Here is a 25,445-nt window from a genome sequence, read left to right as displayed (position 1 = left end):
TTATTTCTACAAAATGTTGAATTGTGCCATCATGCCGTGAGTGATCCATTAACCTGTCCAATGTCTATGGATCTTTCTTTGCATTTTCAATTAAGGAAATTTAAATCATGGGAATTTATTTGCTGAAACATTCTGGTACTCGGTTAACCCAATGAGACATAGATGATTACAGGAGATGTAGAAATTATTTCAATTTAAAAAGGGAAATTACATAAATATTTTCTTTAAAAATACATATTTCACATATGTGGTGATAGTGTAAAAAATGGATTTTAAAATTTACAAAATAATATGTTGAACAATAATTGTGTTTACTGTAAATTCTCATTATATGTAAAAGGAGAAGAAAGAAATTAGGCCTTAGATATTTATTTATATTGCTTTCTAAGACTAAAATGCACATTAGTAATATCATATCGACATTTCAGAAAGTTCTAAAAAAAATGACGTTCATTTTGAAAACACTGATGTGGGAGGCTGTTACATAACTCCACTTTGCTAGTTCCAACTCTGGGGAGTGTTACATGCTCCTATGATGGAAGGGAAATGAAGGCGTCAAAGTCCCTCCAGGAGAAATTAAGCCTTCTGAAGATATGTATCCATTTTGAAGGAGTCTTCCGGAATAACATGTAAATGCACCAAAACTCAAATATACCCTGACCTGCCCACTGCCTGATGATCAGTGTCAGATATATCAGGTTGGCATCTCCTGATGCCCATTTTAATGCTGGATGAGCTGTGAAATATTGGGACCTGTGCTGTACTCCAAGCATGATGGAGAAAACTGGAAAAAAAAAGATATAGAAACAAGGACACAGGGGATTGCAGATGCTAATTTACAACAAAAAAAAGACACAAAGTGCTGAAGGAACTCAGCGGGTCAGGCAGCAATTCCAGCACTTTGTGTCTTTTTTTTGGATAGAGACAGAGTGCAGATATGTCGATCCCTTTGGGTAAAGGGATCAACATATCTGACCTTGTCCATGCATCAATGGTTAAGTGCCAGTCAAGATGCTTGACTGATGAATCACATCAAAGACAACTTCAATAATTACTTTCCGGGTACCTGGAAATTTAAACCTGAAATATTCAGATACCTCTGACAAGATAAAGGTGCTGAGTTTGGAGTTTGTGCATCGCAGCCTTCCTTGGAATTTGTATCTCTTGAAAGTAGTTTACCCAGAGAAATTGTGCAAATGAGGGATTCAGGATAAAGAAAAGGCCCATTTCCTCTAAAAATTGAAAAACTGATTTCAGTGCAATTGTCAACACACTTTGGATAATAGCTAAGATGCTCCTATTCCAACAAAGCTGCCTACTAAACTCATGAGGTGAATTTCCCTCCCACTGAACCTGGATGTAAATTTGGTGGACTTAACTGATGATGTGACTTGGCTCCAGCCATCAGGAATAATGAAGAAAACCTGAGATGAATATGTAACTTATTGAGTCAGGTTTGGTTCTATCATTAAACAGGTCTGAAAGGTGCCAAATTGAATTGCCGATCTCTGCTGATTACACAGATCTGAGCCATGCGAATTATAATAATTGGCCTCGTTGTATGCATAATTCATTGACTCTGGCAAGTGCCTGAACAATGGTGGCGGACTGATTTGGGCTCAGCTGTTATGCCTTCTGACAGCTAAACCAGACTCTTTGAGTTTAAAGATAAAAAATAAACAACCAGGTGAGGATGAGATCTTCATGAATGCCTGTTGAATTATAGCCAAAATGTACAGCAGTGAAGGTCAGAAAGAAAAAGAAAGTGCAGATGTGCCAATTATTTTGAGGACCTGTCCTGGTTTCTGCTTTGGCAGTGAGAATGCCAATTAAAATGTTTGACTGATGCAAATACCTCAAAGACACTTTCAATAATTATTTTTTACATGCAGGCCCTTCAGATTTTTTTTCTATCGGTCGAACATTCCCTTCAGTTCACTGTATGGAGGGCAACAATTGTGCCCTGGCATTGTGGGAATTGTCATCTACTGACCTGGACAATTGATTTAGCTTTGAATATATAAAAAGTTTTATACGCCCTGAATTTCACAGCGTGAACCATCACCCTTAAGTGTAAAGAAGTGGTTGCTGTAACAAGAGCTCTATTCATAGCGGGAGTTATGATCCGTGAAACATGAGGTGCTTGCATGCTGCTACCCCGCTCACCTCCTCGTTCAACATTTGGACCAGTCCCAATATATCCCCTGTGCCATACTTATCGTTCACACACTTAAAGGAAAAGAAAAGGGAACGGTTTATCTCTTTCCATCAGCATGTGTTCCAGTGCTTGTCACTAATAAATACCTGCCAGTAAAATGTGAGTGTTGAAAAAGGCAAAGAAATTGATGGAAATGAATGTGTAAGCGGGAAGAGAAAGTACAAAGCTACAAAAGTAAACAGAAGGAAGTAAAGATGAACAAGCAGCAGAGCCTGCAGAAGAGTTGACATCCCCAATTATGACACTGGAATACAAGAAAACAGACTGGCAAAGTAAAGGCAAGCACAGCCACTGGGAGATGTGTGAGATGAAAGCAGAATTGAGACATGAAAGGCAGATTCAGCATATCAAAGGCAAAGCTAAGATATGCGGAGAGACCAGGAAATAAAGGAGCAAAAGCTGTCAAAACCGGAAGCTGCAGATCTCACAGATCACACTTCAACGTTTATGACAGTGCAATCAGATTGAAAGGCGGTACATTGAGCGGAATTGGTTTTGACTGGAAACTGCCCTTTTGCTTAAGTTGTACAAAAGCAAAATCATCTGAAGACTGCAGATGGCAAGGTGATGGTGATTTAACTTGATGCATTTACACAAGTAAGATAATTCAAATGCGAATGTTCACATTTCTGGGAAAGGATGTTAAATGTCCTTTGATAGGAACAACAAACCACTGGGGAAGGATTGCGTGCTATTATGTAAAGGAAATAAAATCAGCTTTCAAGCAGAAATATTTCAATTGTGTTGGTGCTAAAAGAAATTATGCAGAAAATCTACTGATACAACTATCGTAAAAATTGCAGACATACATTTGCAGGCTTCGCTATCAATTATCTGATGCACCAAAATATGAATTGGGTCATATGACCAAAAAATGATACCATTCTACTGAGATTTGCCTGGAAACTCGACTAATTTGGGCTCTTTTTCCTTGGCTGGCCTGATATGCTCATGATCATTATCAAATCAATTAGCACCCATTGGGAGGTTAGCTCATGTATAAATGAGGGTAATCATTTCAACATCGTGGCTCTTTGTCCAGCTTCATTGGTGCAATTAATGCTGTCATCTAGTCGGCAGTATACTGCTTACTACCAGAAATTTGAGTTTTTGTGGGAAGCCTACAATCTCTGTTGTGAACTCGCATTGTGCAGGATTCAGAAGTGAGAGGTCAATTAAAGTCATGGTGACATTCTCCATATAGCCTCACCCTTGCTGGAATAGGGCATCTTGGCAACTATCTAAAGTGTGGTGACAATTGCATGGAAACCAGTTTTGTCTTTTTTAAAGGAAATTGGCTTTTTGCTTATTCTGAATCCCTCATTTGCACTATTTCTGTGGGTAAACTTCTTTCAAGAGATATAAATTCCAATGAGATGCACAATCTCTCTTCAATAGCTAACATGACATTAAATAATGCGCTGGGTGTCTTTTCATTAATTGTAGTCTTTTAAAAAATTGCATGCAGCACTCACTGGCTGCATAATCACTGGTTCAGGCCCACTTTTTGTGCACAACCCGCAGGCATTGCCACTTTCATTTCACTGCACATCGAGTATGTGTATGTGACAAATAAATTTGATTTGACTTGACTTGACTCAAGGCACAAGAGTCCATTGGGACTCAATGCTTGGGGAAGAGCAGGCACACAAGTGCCATACTCCCCCTTCTCATACTTTCTTCACGACTTGGCAGCTTTTGTCCTACTCGACTGAGGTTGTTGTAGGAAGATTCTTTGAATACTTACTAACTTCTTAGTGGCTTGGTGGCACAGTGGTAGAGTTGCTGCCTTACAGTGCCAGAGATCCGGGTTCGATCCTGACTACGGGCGTTGTCTGTACAGAGTTTGTACATTCTCCCAGTGACCTGCATGGGTTTTCTTCGGGATCTTTGGATTCCTCCCACACTCCAAAGACGTACAGGTTTGTAGGTTAATTGGCTTGGTATAATTGGAAATTGTCCCCAGCATGTGTGGGATAGTGTTAATGTATGGGGATCGCTGGTCAGCATTGACTCAGTGGGCTGAAGGGCCTGTTTCTGTGCTGCATTTCTAAACTAAATAACGCAGCTGATGGCTCTGCATAAAGATGCTGACATAACTTGCGTAGCCTCCTTTATGAAGCATGAATAAAAAAAACAAGGTATTAAAATTAAGGGCAGTAACCCTCTGATTTGATTTATGAACTCAACTCACAGAATGATAAAGTTATGCAGTACGGAAACAGGCATTTCTGCCCAACTCCTCCATGCCAACAAAGTTGACTACTTGAATTCCTCCCGCCATCGATGGAAACAATTTCTTCTTGCACTGTACACTTTTGAGATGAAGATGATGAATCATTATATTCAAGGAGGATTTGGACTTCTGAACGAAAGTGGGCAAAAGGGATAAGGTAAGAACATTGAGTTGAGGCCAAAGATAAAATAAGTTATAGCGCTCACACTCCTGGCCTATATGTTGACGCAAGTGCGAAGAAGGGTCCTGACCTGAAATGTCATGTCACTTATTCATGCCTTCCAGAGATGCTGCCTGACCAGATGAGTTACTTCAGCACTTTACGTTCTACACGTAAAGACTTTTATCATCTTTCTTGAATTTTTGATTCAAGTCTTCGTATCAGGAGAGAGATTGAGAATAATGTTCATTTAGTTAGTAAAAATGTCAAGAGAATGAATGCTGAAAAAAATAGCAATTATCAGAATCATGGACTGCATCCATCCACAAGGCTGTATTTACTTCTCGTGGTCTTGGAGGATCAATCTAGCTGGAGATGTAAACACAGAGTGGCCATACCGTGATGTGGAGTGGGCTCGAGTCGTAACTAGGCCTCAAATGCTGGAACCTGTTATCCCACCTCCAGGTAAGCCCACTGCTCTTCTGGCAGTCTTCTGCTCTCAAATACCTCACAAGTGATTTTAAATTATTTTTTTAAATCAAATTTAAAATATGAAACAAATTACCTAAAAATATTGATGAGTTAGAAATTAAATACATTTTTAAAGATGAAAGAAAATAGTTTGAAATGAACAATCACTTGCTGCATTCATCTTTCCAAGCAAGGTCAGAGATGCAATTCAAATGAACGGGCCAAGCTACCTTTACCATCCATCACGGGCATTGATCTAAGGGGACAGCTGCAACATTCATTTGGTCCTCTGGCTCAGAATGTTTGTCCTCCACCCTTAGACTTAGTGTCAGCATTTGACCTCCAGTACATCTTTGACTTCCACATTACTACTGTAGGTGAAGAGGTTAGAGACCAGCTGACCAAAAAGAAGAAGATGCTATTCTACTAAAATGTCACCGGGCGACATTTAAGCCAAACATGTACAAAAATCAGCTGATGTCCGTCACTTCAATGCAATCTTTAGATTTTCTTTTTGTACATAGTACACACATTTTATCTTAAATATAATGAGGAATTTTATTGTTTCATCTCAATTTATTCACAGTTTCATCATCATCATCAGTCTGAAGAAAGGTCTCGACCTGAAACGTCTCCCGAGATGCTGCCTGACCTGCTGAGTTACTCCAACATTTTGTAAATAAATACCCACAGTTTCATTATGACTTTTCCAATATGTGCAGTCAATTTGCAATCTTTCCTTCAGAGAATGACAGTGCGCTTTTAGGATAATGAACTTAAAACCACTTACACAGCATATTCAATATGAAAATATTGAATTGGACAAACATAACTCCTTCTATACACTGGCATGCCAAGACTATAATTCAATGATATGTCCTTTAGTCTTGCAAGTGAACCAAGAAACCTTCCTGAAATTAGTTCATGTATCAAATAGCTTTCAATTAGCAATTTTGAAGGAATCATGGATTTATACAGCTTGGAAACAGGCCCTTCAGCCCTCCTTTTTCATGCAGACCATTCTGCCCGCATCTATACCTTACTCATTCAAGTGCCTTAAAAGTAATAACCATATCTGATTTCACTACCTCCTCTGACAGCGAGTTCCAGATATCTACCACACTCTGTGTAAAAAACAACTTTCCCCTTCAGAATCTCTCCCTTGCACCTTAAACCATGCCCTCTTGTTTTTATATCATCACCAGGGGAAAAAGATCCTGACTATTTAACATTTTTCCATGGGCAAGACTGTCTGTACGGATGTGTTTTATAATTTACCAAACATCTTTCAGGTTATTCCTCGGCTTCCTTTGATCCAGGGAGAACAAGCTCAGCCTATCCAATCTCTCCCCATAATTAAAGTCCTCCAATTCAGGCAACATCCTGGTGAATCTCCCCTGCACTCTTTCCAACACAATTGAATCCTTGGTATTGTGTTGTTGCCATGTTGTTATTTTGCAAGTAGAGGGCTTACCTGGAGGTGGGGTAACAGGTTCCAGCAGTTCTGCACCAAGTGCAGCCAAACCAGCATTTTATAATGTTGCAGCATAATGTCCCAACATTTATATTCAACATCCCGACCCATGAAGTCCAGCCTGCCATTAGTCCTCCTCGCTGTCCTATCCACCGGTGTTCCCACTTTCAGGGAACTATGGACTTCAACTCCAAGGACTCTCCTCTATTCCTCAGTATTCCTTTATGCTCCACCATTTACTGAATATGTCCTACCCAGTTGTAACTCCCCAAAGGCCCTCAAACTTGAACTCAAGTTTTGAGTCTTGAACTCAAGACTCAAAGATGGATTAAATTCCATCTGCCAATGCTCTGCTCAACTTTCCATCTGTGCATTTTTTATCACTCTCTTGGTTCTAAGCACGTTTTTTAATTAACCTTTTCCGACTGTGTAACTATATAATTCTTTTTTTTGGGGGGGGTAATTTGTTGTTTAGTTTAGTTTAGAGATACCGTGCGGAAACATGCCCTTTGGCCCACCAAGTCGGCACCGACCTGTGATCCCCGTACAACAACACTACCCTACACACTGGGGACAATTTACCATTTTACCGAAGCCAATTAACCTACCAACCTGAAAGTCTTGGGAGGAAAACCTGGGAGGAAACAAGAGCACCCGGAGAAAACCCAAATGGGGAGAGCTTACAAATTCCCTACAGACATCGCCCATGGTCAGGATTAAACCCGGGTTTCTGGCGCTGTAAGGCAGCAAATTTACCACTGCGCCACCGTGTCGCCCTATTTTGCCGCCAGAATTTATGAAAATATTCTCCGTGCACAGTCATGAGCCATTTTGATTGCTCAGTGGTAGGCTCGTCTGACACCAGCAGTGATCCATTTCTCAGCATTACGTTCACTCACTCCACCTCTTTGGCAATTACAGTTCTGTTGATAGTGAATTCAGCAAATTCCTATCAACCCCATTACATCTCACCTCGTAACAAGGAGTGTGGGGATGCTGAATACACATGTTATCAGTCAAATGTAACTGCAATATATAAAGTCAGTAAAAACATTCAACTGATGAGCATGCCTGAATCCTGCAGGATTGAATCATAGTGAGAATACTTTCACAATAAACCATACAATGGGTAAATGAATCGGCCTGATTAACTACCTATTTTCTACACTGTCTGACGTTATTTTCTACAGAAGTCAATTAAAAAAGGATGGTTTATTGAGATAGGTGACATGACTTAGCAACTTTTAATTTGACTTTGCTCGTAAAATTAAAATTCTACCTCTACATGCTTGGTTTAGGTGCAAGCTTCAAATATCTGGACGGTCGGTCACAGCGGCGCAGCGGTAGAGTTGCTGCCTTACAGCGAATGCAGCGCCAGAAACCCGGGTTCGATACTGACTACGGGTGCTGTCTGTACAGAGTTTGTCCATTCTCCCCGTGACCTGCATGGGTTTTCTCCGAGGTCTTCGGTCTCCTCTCACACTCCAAAGACATAGAAACATAGAAAATAGGTGCAGAAGGAGGCCATTTGGCCCTTCAAGCCAGCACCCCCATTCATTGTGATCATGGCTAATCATCCACAATCAGTGACCTGTGTCTGCCTTCTCTCCATATCCCCTGATTCTGCTAGCCCCTAGAGCTCTATCTAACTCTCTTTTAAATTCATCCAGTGAATTGACCTCCACTGCCTTTGTGGCAGGGAATTCCACAAATTCACAACTCTCTGGGTGAAATTTGTGGAATTCCCGAGACGTACAGGTTTGTAGGTTAATTGGCTTGGTAAATGTAAAAATTGTCCCTAGTGTATGTAGGATAGTGTTAATATGCAGGAATCGCCGGTGGGCCAAAGGGTCTGTATCCTCTAAACTAAACAAAAAGAATCTCACCAATGCAATTAAAATTGCAGAGCATTTTGGATATGGTACTTCTAAAATTGCTTAACCTGGCCCTTTCTCTCTAGAATTGTTATAATATAAATTTCAGCAGCATGAAGCATTGCTCAAATTCTAACTCATCTTGACTATGATGTCAACCAGCATAAGTCAGGCATTAAGCTTTAGATCAGTTAGAAACAGTAGGGAAGTGACTTCCCACTACAAGCAATTTCTGCTGAGAAAATGGTTTCTTTAATCAGCTGCCAACTGCTGCTCAGAATTCAGTGAATTGCAGGTCAGATGAAACAGCTTCAGTCATTTCGAATAGGAACATTATATTGGAAATAAAATTTAGTTTGCAGGAGTGATATGAGGTGAACTGCCAGCAAACGTTGTGTTCTGAGTCAGAGCTAAGGACAGGTTAACTCATTAATAACCTTCGCTCAGCTTCTGCTCATAAATCCCATAAAAAGGAATGTCTGTCATGTTAGAAATAAACACAAAGAAATACAGTCAATATTTTGCAACTGGACTGCACTTTTTGCAAAGTGGAAAATCCTAAAGTGTTTCGTGTGTTTACCATCATGCAAAAAAATTAGCAGCATGAGACAGAAAGGGGTAATATCTGACAAATTTCTCATAGTGTGACAGATGATTACAGGGTCAATCAGAGCACCAAATGTGTCCATGTGATTAGGTAGGTGAATTGGACACTTTAAAATTGCCCCTAATGTGTTGGTGAATTTGGGAAGCGTTTTTCAAACGGCAGGGAAAATAAAATGGGATAAGCGAGTGATTGCAGGCAGGCAATGAATTGCAGGCAGGTTTTCTCGTGCTACACGGGTGGGTTTAAACTAAAAAGTGGGGGGGTTGCAGTCAACAACGTGACAGCGTATCTGTGCAGCTAATGGGAAAGAGAGTGTAGGAAAGGTCACGTTTAAACTCACAGGGCAGGGGAATTGGACACAATGTAAGGAGACAGAGGGCCGTAAAAGGAGGACAGAAGCAAAAGGTAGAAGGGAGATAAGAAAAACTAACCTGAAAGCTTTGTGCCTTAATGCGAGGAGCATTCGAAATAAGGTGGATGAATTGAATGCGCAGTTATTAGTTAAGGAATATGATATAGTTGGAACTACGGAGACATGGCTCCAGGGTGATCAAGGCTGGGACTCTATTCCTTGGAGTGCAGGAGGATGAGGGGTGATCTTATCATGTGTATAAGATCATGAGAGGAATAGATCGGGTAGATGCCCAGAGTAGGTGAATTGAGGATCAGAAGACATAGGTTTAAGATGAAGGGGAAAAGATTTAATGGGAATCTGAGGAGTAATCTTTTCACACAAAGGATGTGTGGAACAAGCTGCCAGAGGAGGTAGTTGAGGAAGGGACTATCCTAACATTTAAGAAGCAGTTAGACAGGTACATGGATAGGACAGGTTTGGAGGGATATGAACCAAATGCTGGCAGGTGGGACTAGTGCAGCTGGGACATTGTTGGCCGGTGTGGGCAAGTTGTGCCGAAGGGCCTGTTTCCACACTGTATCACTCTACGACTCGATAACTAGTCGGGATACTTTCTACAGTCCATCTGTGGAACTTTATGAGAATATTCAAAATCATGCTGACAGGGTTGATAGGCTGTTGTTTTTACCACAAAGTTCAAAAAACCCTCACAGTATTTTGGTGTAGTGGAGGTGAGACAAGAAATGTGGACCCTGGCCATCTTTTTTAAAGATTTAAAATGTGGCAGGATTTGAAAGAACAGCTGGGGAAACGCGCCTGAAATTTATATTCATTGTCAGATTTATCCTCAATATCCTGGAGCACACTGCTTTCAAAATAGTGCCCGCATTTCTGGTGAGTGTGAGTTACGAATGCTCATACCGATTCACTACACAATAGACCTGAGTGAAATATGATGGATTTTCACATTTGAATTTGCTCTACATTGTCAAGATGTGCACAAATACCATTGGCAGGTGCCTGCTGAAGTAATGGGCTTGCTTGTTGACGGACAAATGTTAGATTACACAACAACAGAAAAATATCACTGTACAGTTATGTGTAACAAAGCCACAGCCTGAGAGAGGAGAAGACACAAATTGCTGGAGTAACTCAGCAGGCCAGGCAATTTCTCAGGAAAACATGGATCGGTGATGTTTCAGGTTGGAACCCTTCTTCAGCCTTGACATATCTGGAGGCAATGAGCGAATGGGCAGGAGGAATGATTAGATGTTCGATTTAACTTACTTTTAAAGGATGAGTGAGATGAAGTGTCAGGGGCAATTAAGAAGAATTAGGACCTCAGCAAATTAAGGATCACTGGGACGGATGTTGGGAGGATACAAAATCCCAGTGTAACAAAGTACTTGTGTATGAGGATGGACAGGATTTGAGAAGTTCACAAGCACGGGACAAAGTTTCCATGTCATGACAGATTTAATTGGCTTGGAGATTTTTAACAAGTATTTTCAAGCACTTGAAGTGCCAGTATCAAGTGGGGCAGAATGGTAGACAGTCAAAGAGGGTTGGGGTGGAGATAGTAGGGTGGGAAGGAGATCAGAGCAGGCCTAATAACATACAAGAGCGAGACAATATTATACCGGTACAATAACAATGTTTAAACAATATTTGGATAGATACATGGATAGGATAGGTTTAGAGGGATATGTGCCAAATGCAGGCAGGTGCGACTAGTGCAGATGGGGTATTTTGATCGACGTGGATAAGTTGGGCCAAAGGGCCTATTTTTACGTCGTAGGACTCTACATATAAAATCATGATGGACTAGACAGAGTAAATTGGTGCTAGTTCCCTCATCGGAGCAATGGAAAACCAGGGGCACTGATTGAAAACTATTGGTGGAAGGATCAGATGGGACCTGAGGGAGATGTTTTACCATTGTATACAGTGATAATGGTATGGGACCCACTGGCACAAACTACTGAGGTGCCAGTGTCAGATGGAAAAGACAGAAACACTCAGCCCACTTGAAAAGTTATTGAACGTGCATGTAAAGCTCTATGGCCTGCTAGAACTGCAGAAGAAGGAGTATATGGTAGTCAATTGCCGCCTTCTGTGTCATAAAATGGCCTTCTTCTGTGTCGAACCATAAGCCGGCTATATGATAAGTTATCCAAACTTACCTTGTGAAATAATAGTAAACAAGGGCAGGAAATTGAAAATAGGAAGCTGTCACAATACAGCACAGGTAAAAAGATACCTGCTAAAGGCAGGTTTCTTTATACATAGTTCTCATTTAAAATTTGCTAACAAAGAAGTTTAAATCACATAATCGGAAGTCCATTCAGTCCAGCACTCGAAACAACCTTTGCTACTCTCAGTTGAATATTCACATACAATTTCATACTGCCATGTCTCATTTCTGGAGCCATTGCTGAGTTTGCAAATCACCATGCTACCCACCTGTCCAAGACCCAGCTGGAGTTAAAATTTGAGCCGATCTTACTTGGGAATTGACGGTTTAATCAGGACAGGACAACTCGGAGGAGTTGGCAGATTGGCATTTCAATGAGATCGTACTGGAGTGACAATCGGTAACTGGAGACGACTCATCCACAAATTCTATCATCAGGCGAACTGAGGAGGAACCGATGTTTAGAAACACAGTTCGTTCAGGGATCAGGGCATGACAGCAGATTTGAAAGCAGCTGCATTGTAATTGTATAATATAACTCAGCCAGAAACTTGAAGAACACATTCCACTCATGAACAAATCAAGCAATTAATAACTGGTAAGAAACGACTAGTTGTATGTTGTGGATTTTATATTTTCTAGAAAATAGCAATACCTGTCTTTTAATGACTGCTGGGTATTAGCTTTCAGTAATGACACCAGTTTTCCTCAGCTGCTGCCAACAGCTGCCACCTGCCTCCTGCCCACAAGTGTCATTCGCTCATGTCCACAACATATCCCATTCCTTCATACCTTCTTCCACAAATAAAGGAATATATACCAAATGCTTTGAGACAAGGAAGGGCCTGTTTCCGCACTGTAGCTCAAAAAATCATGTTTAGAAATGCCAATAACAATTTGTTAAAGCTTTCAACATAATAGCACACTGCCATTAACTTAAAAATGCAACATTTTCCCTTCCATCTTAGCTCCTGGCCTTATAATTCATTTAACTGAATAAATGGGCCATAGGGGTGTCTGTGGATATTTGTTGAGTGTCACTGTAGTTAATTGATAAAATCCTCCTAATGTGCTCTTCAAACATGGACAGCCTACAAGTTCACGGCAGTAAACCAAGACTCATGGTACACGTTTGCAAATGACAAATGTTTCTTATAGCTTGCTAATGTTCCATCACAGTATTAAGTAGTTCAGTCATTGAAACAGATCCATCAACAAGGTCCAATCTGGCACAACAGCTGATAAATTACGCCTGGTCTTGGATGGGGTAAATTAAAGTGATTACGTTAGTTATAAAAATATATGGATTTCACAAGCGTATTTTGAGTTTTACATACACATTTCCATTAAAAAATGACAAATGTATGTAGAGTGTTTATTCCTCCTATATTCTTAACAACACACCATATGAGAAAAATTTCAAGAATACATTCTTAGTTTTGGTTGCACAACAGGCCCTTTACCACACACGTCATGCACGCCATCAACTACCCATCAATACCAGATGTAGCACTGCAGAAATAACCAAAAAATAACCAAACAGGATATAATTACTTTTTCTCGGATGTGTTTCCTCAGTGTTACCATGCCACAATTTTTCAAATGTTCAAAACTACAATTGTCAAAATACATCATTGTATCAGAGCAAGGTATTTATTCACAAAATGCTGGAGTAACTCAGCAGGTCAGGCAACATCTCGGGAGAGAAGAAATGGGTGACGTTTCGGGTCCAGACCCTTCTCCAGTCTGAAGAAGGGTCTCGACCCGAAACGTCACCTATTCCTTCTCTCCCGAGATGCTGCCTGACCTGCTGAGTTACTCCAGCATTTTGTGAATAAATACCTTCAATTTGTACCAGCATCTGCAGTTATTTTCTTATATTGCATCAGAGCATGTGAGAGAGGACCCCAGATGAGAAGGCACGATTTTGTGAAGAGCTATGATAATTCAGTGCATATTGTATATGGTTAAGATATTCAGAAACAGCAGCAGTAGGGACTGAAGCAAAGTATTTCAGCCACTTATCAAGCATTAGAAATGAGGGAGTACGCTTCCCTGTAACATGGAATACTTGCCTCTGACAATCAAGTCAGCTGCAGCTGATGCACTGTCCACACTAGTCTGGACCATACAGACAAATCTGCCGGCATGCTTAAGCTGAATGTTTCTGATCATCAAATCACCTGACGATCCCTGCTGAAAGAAAAAAGACAAAAGCTTAGAAATAGCTAAAGTCAACATGTACAATAAATAGACACAAAAAGCTGGAGTAACTCAGCGTGACTTGCAACATCTTCTGGAGAGAAGGAATGTGTGACTTTTCGGGTCGAGACCCTTTTTTAGACTCCGACATGGAATTGTCTCGACCCGAAACTTCACCCATTTCTTCTCTCCAGATATGCTGCCTGTCCCACTGAGTTACTCCAGCCTTTTTGTGTCTATCTTCGGTTTAAACCAGCATCTGCAGTTTCTTCCTACACAGGTATCTTTTAAATGCAAGTTTACGTCTGACTTCTATTGCCATCTTCAGTTCAAATTACTTGGAGTGTGACTTGGACATGTACAATAAATATGCAAGCTTAATCTTTTTGGTGAAGACCGACACAAAATGCTGGAGTAACTCAGCGGGACAATCAGCATCTCTAGGGAAAGGAATAGGTGACGTTTTTAGGCCAAGACCCTTCTGTTTTTTTTTGGTGTTTTAATCTTCAACCCCTTTGAACTGTGAATCAGTCGTCTACTTAAATAGGTTACAAAAGCAGAGTCTACCTCTTGAAAATAAAAACTGAGACTGAGTTTTAATCCCTCAAATTAATCCATTACCCTCCTCAGATGCAAGACCAGATATCAAGTGAAGTTGGCACCCCTGCTACTTTGATTTGGCCAGGCCTGCCCTTTGCAGCAGTTCAAACTTACATTATTACTGCAGGCATCTGTGCAGAGCTGGTTTTCCCCAGGCCAGCAAAGTAGAATCACTTTCAGAATTTCCTCAAATCAACGCATTTAAACAATGACTAGACCAAGTGGGCCCAAACCTCTCCTGCATTGGTGCAGCACCCTCTCCTCCCCCACTCCCCCCCCCCTCCCCCCTCTATCCCCCTCCCTCCCTAACCCCCTCCCCCTAACCCTCTCCCACTCCCCCCTTCCCCTCCTCCCCATTCCAACCCCCCTTATCCTCCCTCCTCCCCCCTAGCTCCCTCCCTCCCTCCTCCCTCCCTAGGAGATAGATTTAAACTTAAAAATGTGAATAACTTTAAAAACATAACACCGATTTCAATGAAACAATTTCCATTAGCACCAAAGGGATGATGGTGTGTAAGGTGGGCCTAAAATTGTCGTGCTATCGTGTACCGTTTTGGCTGCAGTTGAGGAACAAACAAACGAGAGTTTTATTCTATAGATTAGGAAGAACTCCAAATGAATCAGCGAATCCAGATTTCTTCCATAAAGTTGCACTGAGCAAAGTGTGAACTTGCTGCATTGACGGTGGTCTGAGATGGTAGAATTAAAAGCATTTAATTATGGCCACACAAGGCTCCACTAGTTTAAGGCTTTTAACAACATGTGGTGTTTTATTTTTGTTTGGTTCAAACCATTTTCATTTACTATAAGTGCTGGTGTTTACAATAAAATTGGTGCTATTAAATGGCCAAGTAAAAGTGGTCACATATTTTTCTCCTGTTATTATTGTTGGATTCCCTTTTCCTCACAGCCTGAAATATTTGTAAGAGTAACAAGAACAACAAATAAGTAACACTTGTAAAGCGGATGTCGATCTTTGTGGAGGTTTCCAAATCAAACACGTGCAGTGGCAAAAAGCAAACAGAATTTTGCTTTCACATTCAGAATGACTCTTATACATCAGTGAGACCAAACATAGACTGGGCAATTGTTTCGCTGAACACCTTCGCCCAGTCTGCCTGGACCTACCTGATCTCCCGGTTGCTAAACACTTTAATTCTCCTTCCCATTCCCACACTGACCTTTACTGTCCTAAGCCTCCTGCAGTGTCAGAGTGAGGCTAAACACAAATTGGAGGAACAGCATCTCATATTTTGCTTGGGCAGCTTACAGCCCAGTGGTAAGAGTCTGAATTCTCTAAGTTCAAGTAACCCCTGCATTCCCTCTCTCTGCATCCCTCTCCCACCCAAGCCTCACCATCTTCTCATTCTCACCCAACAAACAGCTAACAATGGCCTGTTTCCTTTATCATCGTTACTTTTTTTGTACATCTTTCATTCATTGTTCTACATCTCTCTACATCATCGTCTATATCTCTCATTTCCCATTTCCCTTGATTTTCAGCACTTGAACCTGGAACTCTAAGACAAAGGCCAGGTACCATCAGGAGAGTCATAACTAACACAAGTTGGAACAAACAAAGTCTGCTTGCAGCACTAACTGCAACACAGAACAACCCTTAAGGCAGAATTTCATTTGATTTCCGTCAGATTGCGCAAAGCTAAAACAAAGAACTATTTCAGAGCTTGTGATCAGTGTATTGTGGAAAAATCTGTTACTTTTATGATGTAACAGTAAAAGTGTTACTGTCACTGTTAACAGTAATAGATCCTCAGGTATAGAAAAGGTTAGTGCACATAATTTCATATTCCTTTCCAGACGTGCGTGCTCTGATGCCAATCTCATTTCATAACCCATTTGGCTGATAAAGATGTGAAGAGTTTAAGTGAATGTCCTTTTTTATGTTTGATAAGCTTTTGGGAATAACATATCTTCTCACAACGCATGAAATGGAAAGAAATCCAATTTGCATGTCCAAGGCCAGTTACACTCATCAACCTGTCCTTGCGGATATAATCGTTGCACAGACAAGCTGTACGTGCTTGCTTTTTAGAGATTATCACACACCTGGGCACTGCATATCATTAATAGAACCAGTAATAAAGGCTGTGTTGATTCATGTAGGCCTCTCTGTTTTATAATAGAAGAGTTTCACCAGCATTTTATCTTAAGTTTAGTTTAGAAATACAGTTTGTGACCAGGTTATTGTGATAAATACTTTACTTTTATGATGGTGTGGAAATCCTCAGGTATAAAATTTCTTAGCAACAGACCCTTTGGCCCACTGGGTCTATGCTGACCATTGATCACCTCTTCACAAAGAATTCTATGTTATGCCAATTTTGCATCCACTCTCTACACACCAGGGGCAACCTGCAGAGGCCTATTTCACCTACAAGCCATTCAGGATGTCTTTGGGATGTGAGCGGAAACCCGGAGAAAATCCATGCAGTCACAGGGAGATTGTGCAAACTCCAGACTGACAGCATCAGAGGTCAGGATCGAACCCAGGTCTTTGGCACTGTGAGGCAATGGATCTACCAGCTGCACCACTGGCTGCCTCTGTGATTAAAGTTGCAGAATACCAAAAGGGAAAAAACAAAAATATACTGGTTCAAATTTTATAACAATTTTCTAGGTTGTTACGCGTAACGAGGTAAAGTGAAAAGCTTTGTTTTGTATGCTATCCCAACAGGCCAGATATAATGTACATAAATACAATCGAGTCAAACTCAAGTACAACAGATAGAGCAAAGGAGAAGATACACAGGGCAGAATATAGCTCCCTGCATTGCAGTGCGTTGGTTCCGTAGTCAAATCCAATGTCCAAAGTCTGACAATACCCTAACTTATGTTTTTGTGTGCCATTTGTGACTTCATACACTATTAAAGATTATTAGCCCAGATGAACACTATGTACCCTGTATCAGTTCCTGCTGGCAAGCTTTTCACCCTTTTAACTGGATTTACCACCACACTCATAATCCGTCGGTCTGAATTTTGAGGGTTTGCCATACTAACCCTCTGCATACCAGGGCTCAGCAACGTGGTCTGAGTAGAGGAGAAACAGTGTTGGAGTTGCTGCCTTACAGCGCCAGAGATTCAGGTTCGATCCTGACTACGGGTCCTCTCTGTACGTTCTCCCTGTGACCGCTTTTCTCCAGTTTCCTTCCACATTTCAAAGACGCGCAAGTTTGCAGGTTAATTGACTTCTGTAAATTGCCCCTCGTGTGTATGGTGCAAAACTGGGATGACATTGAACTGGAGCACAGGTGATCGATGGTTGGCGTGGACTTTGGTGGGCCGATGGGCTTGTTTCCACACAGCATCAAAAAACGACACTAATCTGAACTAAATTAAACTAAAACAAACTAAGCACCACACTAAACTAAACCAAACTAAACAAGAGAGAGTGCCTCCTGTGTCTTAGGGAGGTCGATGTCCCACACCACCACCACAACTAGCAACATTCTGATTCCATCCTCTGAAACATATCAGTCTTATGAAAACAGATACAATTAATGTCACCTATTCCTTTTCTCCGCCTGACCCGCTGAGTTACTCCAGCATTTTTTCCCTGTCTGAGATGCTGCCTGACCTGCTGAGTTACTCCAGCATTTTGTGAATAAATACCTTCCCTTTGAAACTATGTTAGTTATAGCTCTCTCTTCTCAACAGAATGTATTGATTTATACTTTTTTTGTGATTCATTTCTTGTGTCCTCCCACTTCACAATTACAATAAAAAAGATATTCATCTGACTGTGATTAGGCTTTTGTTTCTAATATTTCACAATTGGTATTCAACTCATTTGCAATCAATGAACCACCATCACCATCTAGTGTTTTGTTTACTTATGGTTTCGTTATGTTTAGGCAGGTATTTATAGTTAGGACTGCCTCGAAAGAAAATCTCATATTTCAAAGGAGGCAAAGGCAGGAATGGGTCCAAGAATTAAATTGGTAAATAAGGGTGTGATGTGGCTTTTTGTCAATGATAATAAAAATTGCATCTGCAGCAGTTCACCCTCAAGTGATCAGGACACATTACGCATGGATGTAAAAAACTGGTAAAATATAATTATGCATCAACTGTTGCACCAAATGTGAGTTAACTGCACTTAGGATCAGTTAGACATGAAAGCACAGCAATTATTTTCTCAAAGTCTGTGGATATCAGCAATAGGTGGGATTGAAATGAAAATCTGTAAAGTGAGCAAAGTGTGCAAAACAAATCTTCTTTAAAAGACCTGTTTACACACAATGCATTACTCCAGAAGTTACAGCTGTCAAAAAGCAGCTGATTCTATCCTTGTGAATGAAACAGTAAGGGATATGCAGATGTGAACCAGTTAACTCACATTCACATCACGTTGGTATATGAGGAACCACTTATGACAATTAAACTCTGAACAAGATCAATTCCATCAGTTTAAATCAGCTTATCCTTCTATCAACGTAGTTTATGGACACATCGGGAGTCTGAGGGGCACTGAACATTGCCTTCATTTTTGTTTCACAAATCACTCACTATTTGGTGATCTGATTTTCCCCATCCTGGAATTTGCAATTTCCACCACCTCAATCATGATCCAATGATACATGATACAGGGATCCATCTCACCCAAGAATCATCTAAAACATTCAAGGTTTTGTTTCCAGAATTGGACTATCAGGCTCCAGAACACTACAAAGCACTAACTAAACTTGTTGCAAGAGTCAAGGGTGTTTAATTGTCATATACAGCCAGGTATGCTGAAATGGAACAATAAAATTCACACTTGCAGCAGCACTACAGGTTTGGTAGCACAGTACTCAATAGATAACATAATGAACGGACAAAAAAGAAGTTCAATGAAAAAAACCCAATGTTACTGCAAAACAAAACAAAAACCTGGGATGCTGACAATGGGGAAGGCTGTCAAAGGATACAGTGTTGTTTCGATCAGTTACAGATATGGTTGGAGAAATAGCAAATAGATTTTAATCCAGGCAAATATGACATTTTGCTCTTCTGGAGGTCAAATGTAAGGGCATCCCCTGTATTTGCATCTCCTGTATTTGCAGGAGAACATACCTAGGTGGTTTGTATGGGAAGAAAAAGTGAACCAAAAACTTGCGGACAGAGTGGTCTCTACGGGAAGCAGAAAGGGGTGCAATAGGACGATGTGACTAGTGGTGGTGAGTAGTGGAAGTAATACAATTCAATAGTATGTTTAAGAGGTTTTTAGATGTGCAAGGAATGGATGGATATGTATCAAGTGAAAATGGAGAATAGATTACCTTGGCATCGTTATTAGCAGAGAGATTATAGACTGACGGGCCTGTTTCAGAGCTGGACAGTTTTATTTTCCAGATTATTGATTAATCATATCAATTAGGCCTAAAGCATATTGTTGCAGGTGGGTTGCCTTTCACCTAGCCTGCAAGTGCTGATATGAAAAAAATCACTTGACTTCTGCAGCACCAGCCCTGCCTTGCTGAGGTAATAAGAGATTGTTAGATCTGGTATCCATATGATTTTTCCCTTATAATGTTGAAGCATCAGTTTGATCTGAATGCCAACAATTTTCCCCAAAGACTGACAAGGGAATGTGAATGATCTGGAACAGATGATGAGATGACGAGAGAAATTGATGCTCCGGTCAGGAAAAAGGAGGCATGCAATAGGTATAGGCAGCTGGGATCAAGTGTGTCCCTGGAGGAGTTTTAGGAACTGAGGAAAATATTTAAGAAGGAAATCAGGAGAACAAAAAGGAGGCAGGAGATAGCTCTCGCAGATAATATTAAGGCAAATCCACAGAGGCATTTTAAGTACATGATGGGAAAAAGGGCAACTGGTAAGAGTTTCACAACCCCTCACAAACCAAAACTGTCATCTCTGCGTGGAGTCGTAAGAGATGATGGCTAAAGTCCTCAATGAGTATTTCTTCTCTGTTTTTACCATGAAGAATGACATGAAGGCTGTGGAACTTGGGACAGTTAATGGAGATGTCTTGAGGATGGTCTGCATTACGGGCGAGGAGGTGCTGGATGGTCCATGGAGTATAAAGGTGGGTAAATCTCCCGGGCCTAATCAGATATATTCAAAGGCAATTGGACAGGTACATTGACAGGAAAGGATTAGAGGCATATGGGTCAAACGCAGACAGGTAGGACTAGCATAAATGGGGCATTTTGGTCGGCATGGGCAATCTAGGCCGAATGGGCCAATGCCTCTCCAAGCTGAATGACTCTCTCTCTGATAAAAAGCCTTGTAAATTGATTGTCTGCATAAATGTAAAGTATTTACAGTTTTCTGTGAATTGTATCTCAGTGTTGAGACAACAATTTCACGCTGATCTGAGCATCATTGATGCCACTTAAATGTGAAATCATCCTTTTAAAAAATGCGGTCTTGCATGTAAACTGCACACTGGTCTTGCAGTAGCCACAATACCATTCCGTCTCACTAATTTTTCATATGTTTCTTAGCAGCTTTGGCACTTATGAAAGTTACAAAGATGAACCTGTACATGATGCTGTTTAAACACAACCTACCCATCCACTGCACGGCACTACTATAGTTCCTCTAAAATTGACAGCTTAAATAAATCTTTACCAGTTGTGATCATTCCATGCTGAAAATATGAAAGGCTGAAATAGGGTCAACTTAGGCAGAATTGATATAATACATGAAAAAAAGCTGCACCTCAGCATGTGAAGAATTTACACCTAAACTCAGAGATCAAAGGCATCATCTGTGCACCGTTTTCTGATCTAAGAGTTAACAAACCTAAAGAACAAAGGGTTTTCGGGTCATTGGCCTTCATCAGTCAGTGTTTTGAGTACAAAAGTTGGGATGTCATTTTACAGTTGTACAGGACATTGGTGAGGCCGCATTTGGAGTAATTGGAGTAGAGTAAAAAAAAATCATAGTAAGAAATCCCTTTGTATGCAAATGTAATGAATACTCCTAATAAAGCATGTAGATGGATAACTCTCAGTACAGGAAGGAACAGCTGCACAAGAACATGGGAATACAAAGCAGCGCTGGAACAGGCCCTTCGGCCTACAATGTCTGTGCTGAACACGGTGCTAGGTTAAACTAATCTCCTCTCTCTCTACATGATAATAGACAATAGACAATAGACAATAGGTGCAGGAGTAGGCCATTCAGCCCTTCGAGCCAGCATCGCCATTCAATGCGATCATGGCTGATCACTCTCAATCAGTACCCCGTTCCTGCCCTCTCCCCATACCCCCTCACTCCGCCATCCTTAAGAGCTCTATCCAGCTCTCCCTTGAAAGCATCCAACGAACTGGCCTCCACTGTCTTCTGAGGCTGAGAATTCCACACCTTCACCACTCTCTGACTGAAAAAGTTCTTCCTCATCTCCGTTCTAAATGGCCCACCCCTTATTCTTAAACTGTGGCCTCTTGTTCTGGACTCCCCCAACATTGGGAACATGTTTCCTGCCTCTAATGTGTCCAATCCCCTAATTATCTTATATGTTTCAATAAGATCCCCCCTCATCCTTCTAAATTCCAGTGTATACAAGCCTAATTGCTCCAGCCTTTCAACATACGACCGTCCCGCCATTCCGGGAATTAACCTAGTGAACCTACGCTGCACGCCCTCATATCCCTCCATTCCCTGCACATCCATGTGCCAATCTAAAAGCCTTTTAAATGCTAATATCATATCTTCTGCCACTGTCCTACCTGCCAGAATGTTTTTAAAAATTTTTTTTTGTTTGTTTTAGAGATACAGCGCAGAAACAGGCCCTTCGGCCCACCGGTCCACGCCGCCCAGCGATCCCCGCACATTAACACTATCCTACACCCACTAGGGACAATTTTTACATTTGCCCAATTAACCTACAAACCTGTACGTCTTTGGAGTGTGGGAGGAAACCGAAGATCTTGGAGAAAACCCACGCAAGTCACGGGGAGAACGTACAAACTCCGTACAGTACAGCACCCCTAGTCAGGATCGAACCTGAGTCTCCGGCGCTGCATTCGCTGTAAGGCAGCAACTCTACCACTGCGCCACCGTGCCGCCCGCAATGTTCCAGGAACCCATCACTCTCTGTGTCAAACCTTGCCCTGAACATCTCTTTTAAACTTTTCCTTTCTTACCTTAAAGCTATGCCCTCTGGTCTTTGACAATTCCACTCTGGGATTAAGTTTTGTCTATGCTGCTATCTATGCCTAATCATTATTTTATATCTTTCTATCAGGTCTCCTGTCAACCTCTGACACTCCAGCAAAATACAATCTGGGATTGTATAATCGCTCTTTCCAACTAATATGCTTTAATCCAGGCAGCGTACTCGTAAATTTCTGTGGCATTCTCACACATCCTTCCTGTCACGGGGCAACCGGAACTGCATACGATACTCCAAATACGGCCTAACCAAAGCTGCAACATGACATCCTGACTCTTACATTCAATGCCCCGGCCGATGTAGGCAAGCATATCGTATGCCTTCTTTACCACTCTATCTACTCGTATTGCTCTCAGGAGAGGCTGGGCAGACTTGGATTGTTTTTCTGGAATGCCAAAGGTTGAGGGGAGACAGACAGAAGTATATAAAATTATGGGAGCACAGATAGGGTAGAGAGTCAGAAGCTTTTTCTCAAGATGGAAATGTCAAAGACTAGAGGGCACAGCTTTGTCAGGGGTGGTGGTGGAGGCATCTATGATAGCAGGGTTTGAGGCATTTAGATAGGGACATGGATATAGCCAGTGACTAGCGGAGTTCCGCAGGGGTCGGTGCTGGGGCTGTTACTCTTTACGTTGCATATTAATGATTTGGACTAGGGGATTGATGGCTTTGTGGACAAGTTTACGGATGATACGAAAATAGGTGGAAGGGCAGGTAGAGTAGAGAAAGCAGAGACTCTGCAGAAGGACTTGGGCAGGTTGGGAATGTGGGCAGAGAAGTGGCAGATGGAATATAGTGTAACAAAATGTGGAGTCATGCATTTTGGTAGTAGGAATAAAGGCGTAGACTATTTTCTAAATGGGGAGAGAATCCAGAAATCGGAGGTGCAAAGGGACTTGGGAGTGCTGGTGTAGGATTTCCAAAAGGTTAATCTGCAAGTTGAAAGAAATCAAACTCAATGAAAGCATTTATTTCAAGAGGGTTTGTATACAAAAACAGGGGCTCTATAAGGCACTGAAAAGGCTGCATTTGTAATATTGTGAGCAATATTGGGCACCATATCTGAGGAAGGATGTGCTGGCTCTGGAGAGGATCCAGAGGATGTTTACAAGAATGATCCCAGGAATTAGTAAGTTAACCTATGATGAATGTTTGTTGGCACTGGGCCTGTTCTCGTTAGAGTTTAGAAGAATGTGGGGGGGGGGTCTCATTGAAACATACAGAATAGTGAAAGGCTTGGATGGAGTGAATGTGGAGAGGATGTTTCCACTAGTGGGGGAGTCTAGGACCAGACGTCATAGCCTCAAAATTAAAAGATGTACTTTTAGGAAGGAGATGAGGTGAAATTTCTTTAGTCAGAGGGTAGTGAATCTGTGGAATTCTTTGCCACAGTAGGCTGTGGAGGCTAAGTCAGTGGGTATTTTTAAGGCAGAGATAGATATATTCTTGATTAGTACGGTGTCAGAGGTTATGGGGAGAAGGCAGGAGCATGGGGTTAGGAGGGAGTGATAAATCAGCCTTGATTAAATGGCTGAGTAGACTTGATGGACCGATTGGCCTAATTCTACTCCTATCACTTATGACATGATATGCAGGCACTGGAGGGATATGGTTCATGTGCAGGCAGGTGAAATTAGCATAGCTTGGTAGTATGTTCAAACAGATATTGTGGGCCGAAGGGCCTGTTCCTGTGCTGCCCTGTTCTACATTCTAATTCACAACTAGGCTTGTGTGATCAATGGTTCAATCTGGATTTCATTTCCTGAACAAAATTATTTTTCTTTGCTTTAGAAGCACAACTGATTTATAATTTGAGAGTCATATTCTGATGATACATCATTGGTCTTCTCTTGGGAGATGACACATAATCCATCAGCCTCATCTTGCAGTGAATTTAAACTTGTTTGTCAGGCAGCAAATCATCCATCAAACTTCAAAATCAAAAAAATCAGTAATGCCAGGGAGATTAGTGTGTTGTGGAAAAATGTGCACACACGAGAATTATCACTTCATTCTGTGTAGGAAAGAACTGCAGATGCTGGTTTAAATCGAAGATGGACACAAAAATGCTGGAGGAACTCAGTGGGACAGGCAGCATCTCTGGAGAGAAGGAATGGTGACGTTTCAGGTCAGGACCCTTCTTCAGACTGATGTCAGGGGAGTGGGCGGTAGAGAGATAAAATGTATTTGGAGGCAGTAAGACTGGCCAGAGAACTGGGAAGGGGGAGGGGATGGAGAGAGAGGGAAAGCCAGGGCTACTTGAAGTTAGACATCAATGTTCATACCGCTGTGGTGTAAGCTATCCAAGCAAAATATGAGGTGCTGTAGCAGATCATCGGAGATTTCCTCATTCTTTAGGGAACGGCAGTTCCCTTCTTCCATTATAGATGAGGCTCTCACTAGGGTCTCCTCTATATCCTGCAGCTCTTGCTCCCCCTTCCCTCATTCATAACAAGGAAAGAGTCCCCTTGTCCTAACCTTCCACCCCATCAGCCGTCGCATACAGCACATAATTCGCCAACATTTTCGCCAGCTCCAACGGGATCCCACTATTAGCCACATCTTCCCATCTCCATCCCATTCCACTTTCCACAGAGACCGTTCCCTCCGCAACTCCCTGGTCAACTTGTCCTTCCCACCCAAACCACCCCCTCCCCAGGTATTTTCCCCTGCAACCGCAGGTGATGCAACACACGTCCCTATATCTCCCCCCTCGACTCCGTCCAAGGACCCCGACAGTCTTTTCAGGTGAGGGAGAGGTTCACTTGCACCTCCTCCAACATCACCTATGTATCCGCTGTTCCAGGTGCGAGACTAGGCGCAGGCTCGGCGATCGTTTCGCTGAACACCTCCGTTCAGTCCGCCAAAACCTCCCTGATCTCCCGATTGCTCAACACTTTAACTC

General features: G+C 41.6%; 1 protein-coding gene across 6 annotated transcripts in view; it reads right to left on the bottom strand.

The window, feature by feature from the left end:
• Positions 1-25,445, bottom strand: part of LOC144601918 (contactin-4-like) — a 1,542,817-nt gene that overhangs the window by 106,985 nt on the left and 1,410,387 nt on the right. For 5 of the 6 annotated variants that reach the window (XM_078414484.1, XM_078414490.1, XM_078414488.1 and 2 more), the window contains one exon: positions 13,665-13,785. In XM_078414484.1, the coding sequence (XP_078270610.1) occupies positions 13,665-13,785 (121 nt within the window). The remainder of the gene's footprint in view (positions 1-13,664; positions 13,786-25,445) is intronic. The other variant, XM_078414489.1, reaches the window with a different exon arrangement.

The sequence above is a fragment of the Rhinoraja longicauda genome, chromosome 17, assembly GCF_053455715.1.
Source record: "Rhinoraja longicauda isolate Sanriku21f chromosome 17, sRhiLon1.1, whole genome shotgun sequence".
NCBI classification, from domain to species: Eukaryota; Metazoa; Chordata; class Chondrichthyes; order Rajiformes; family Arhynchobatidae; genus Rhinoraja; species Rhinoraja longicauda.
Note: the sequence above shows the minus strand (reverse complement) of the source record. Positions and strands in the feature narration are given on the sequence as shown.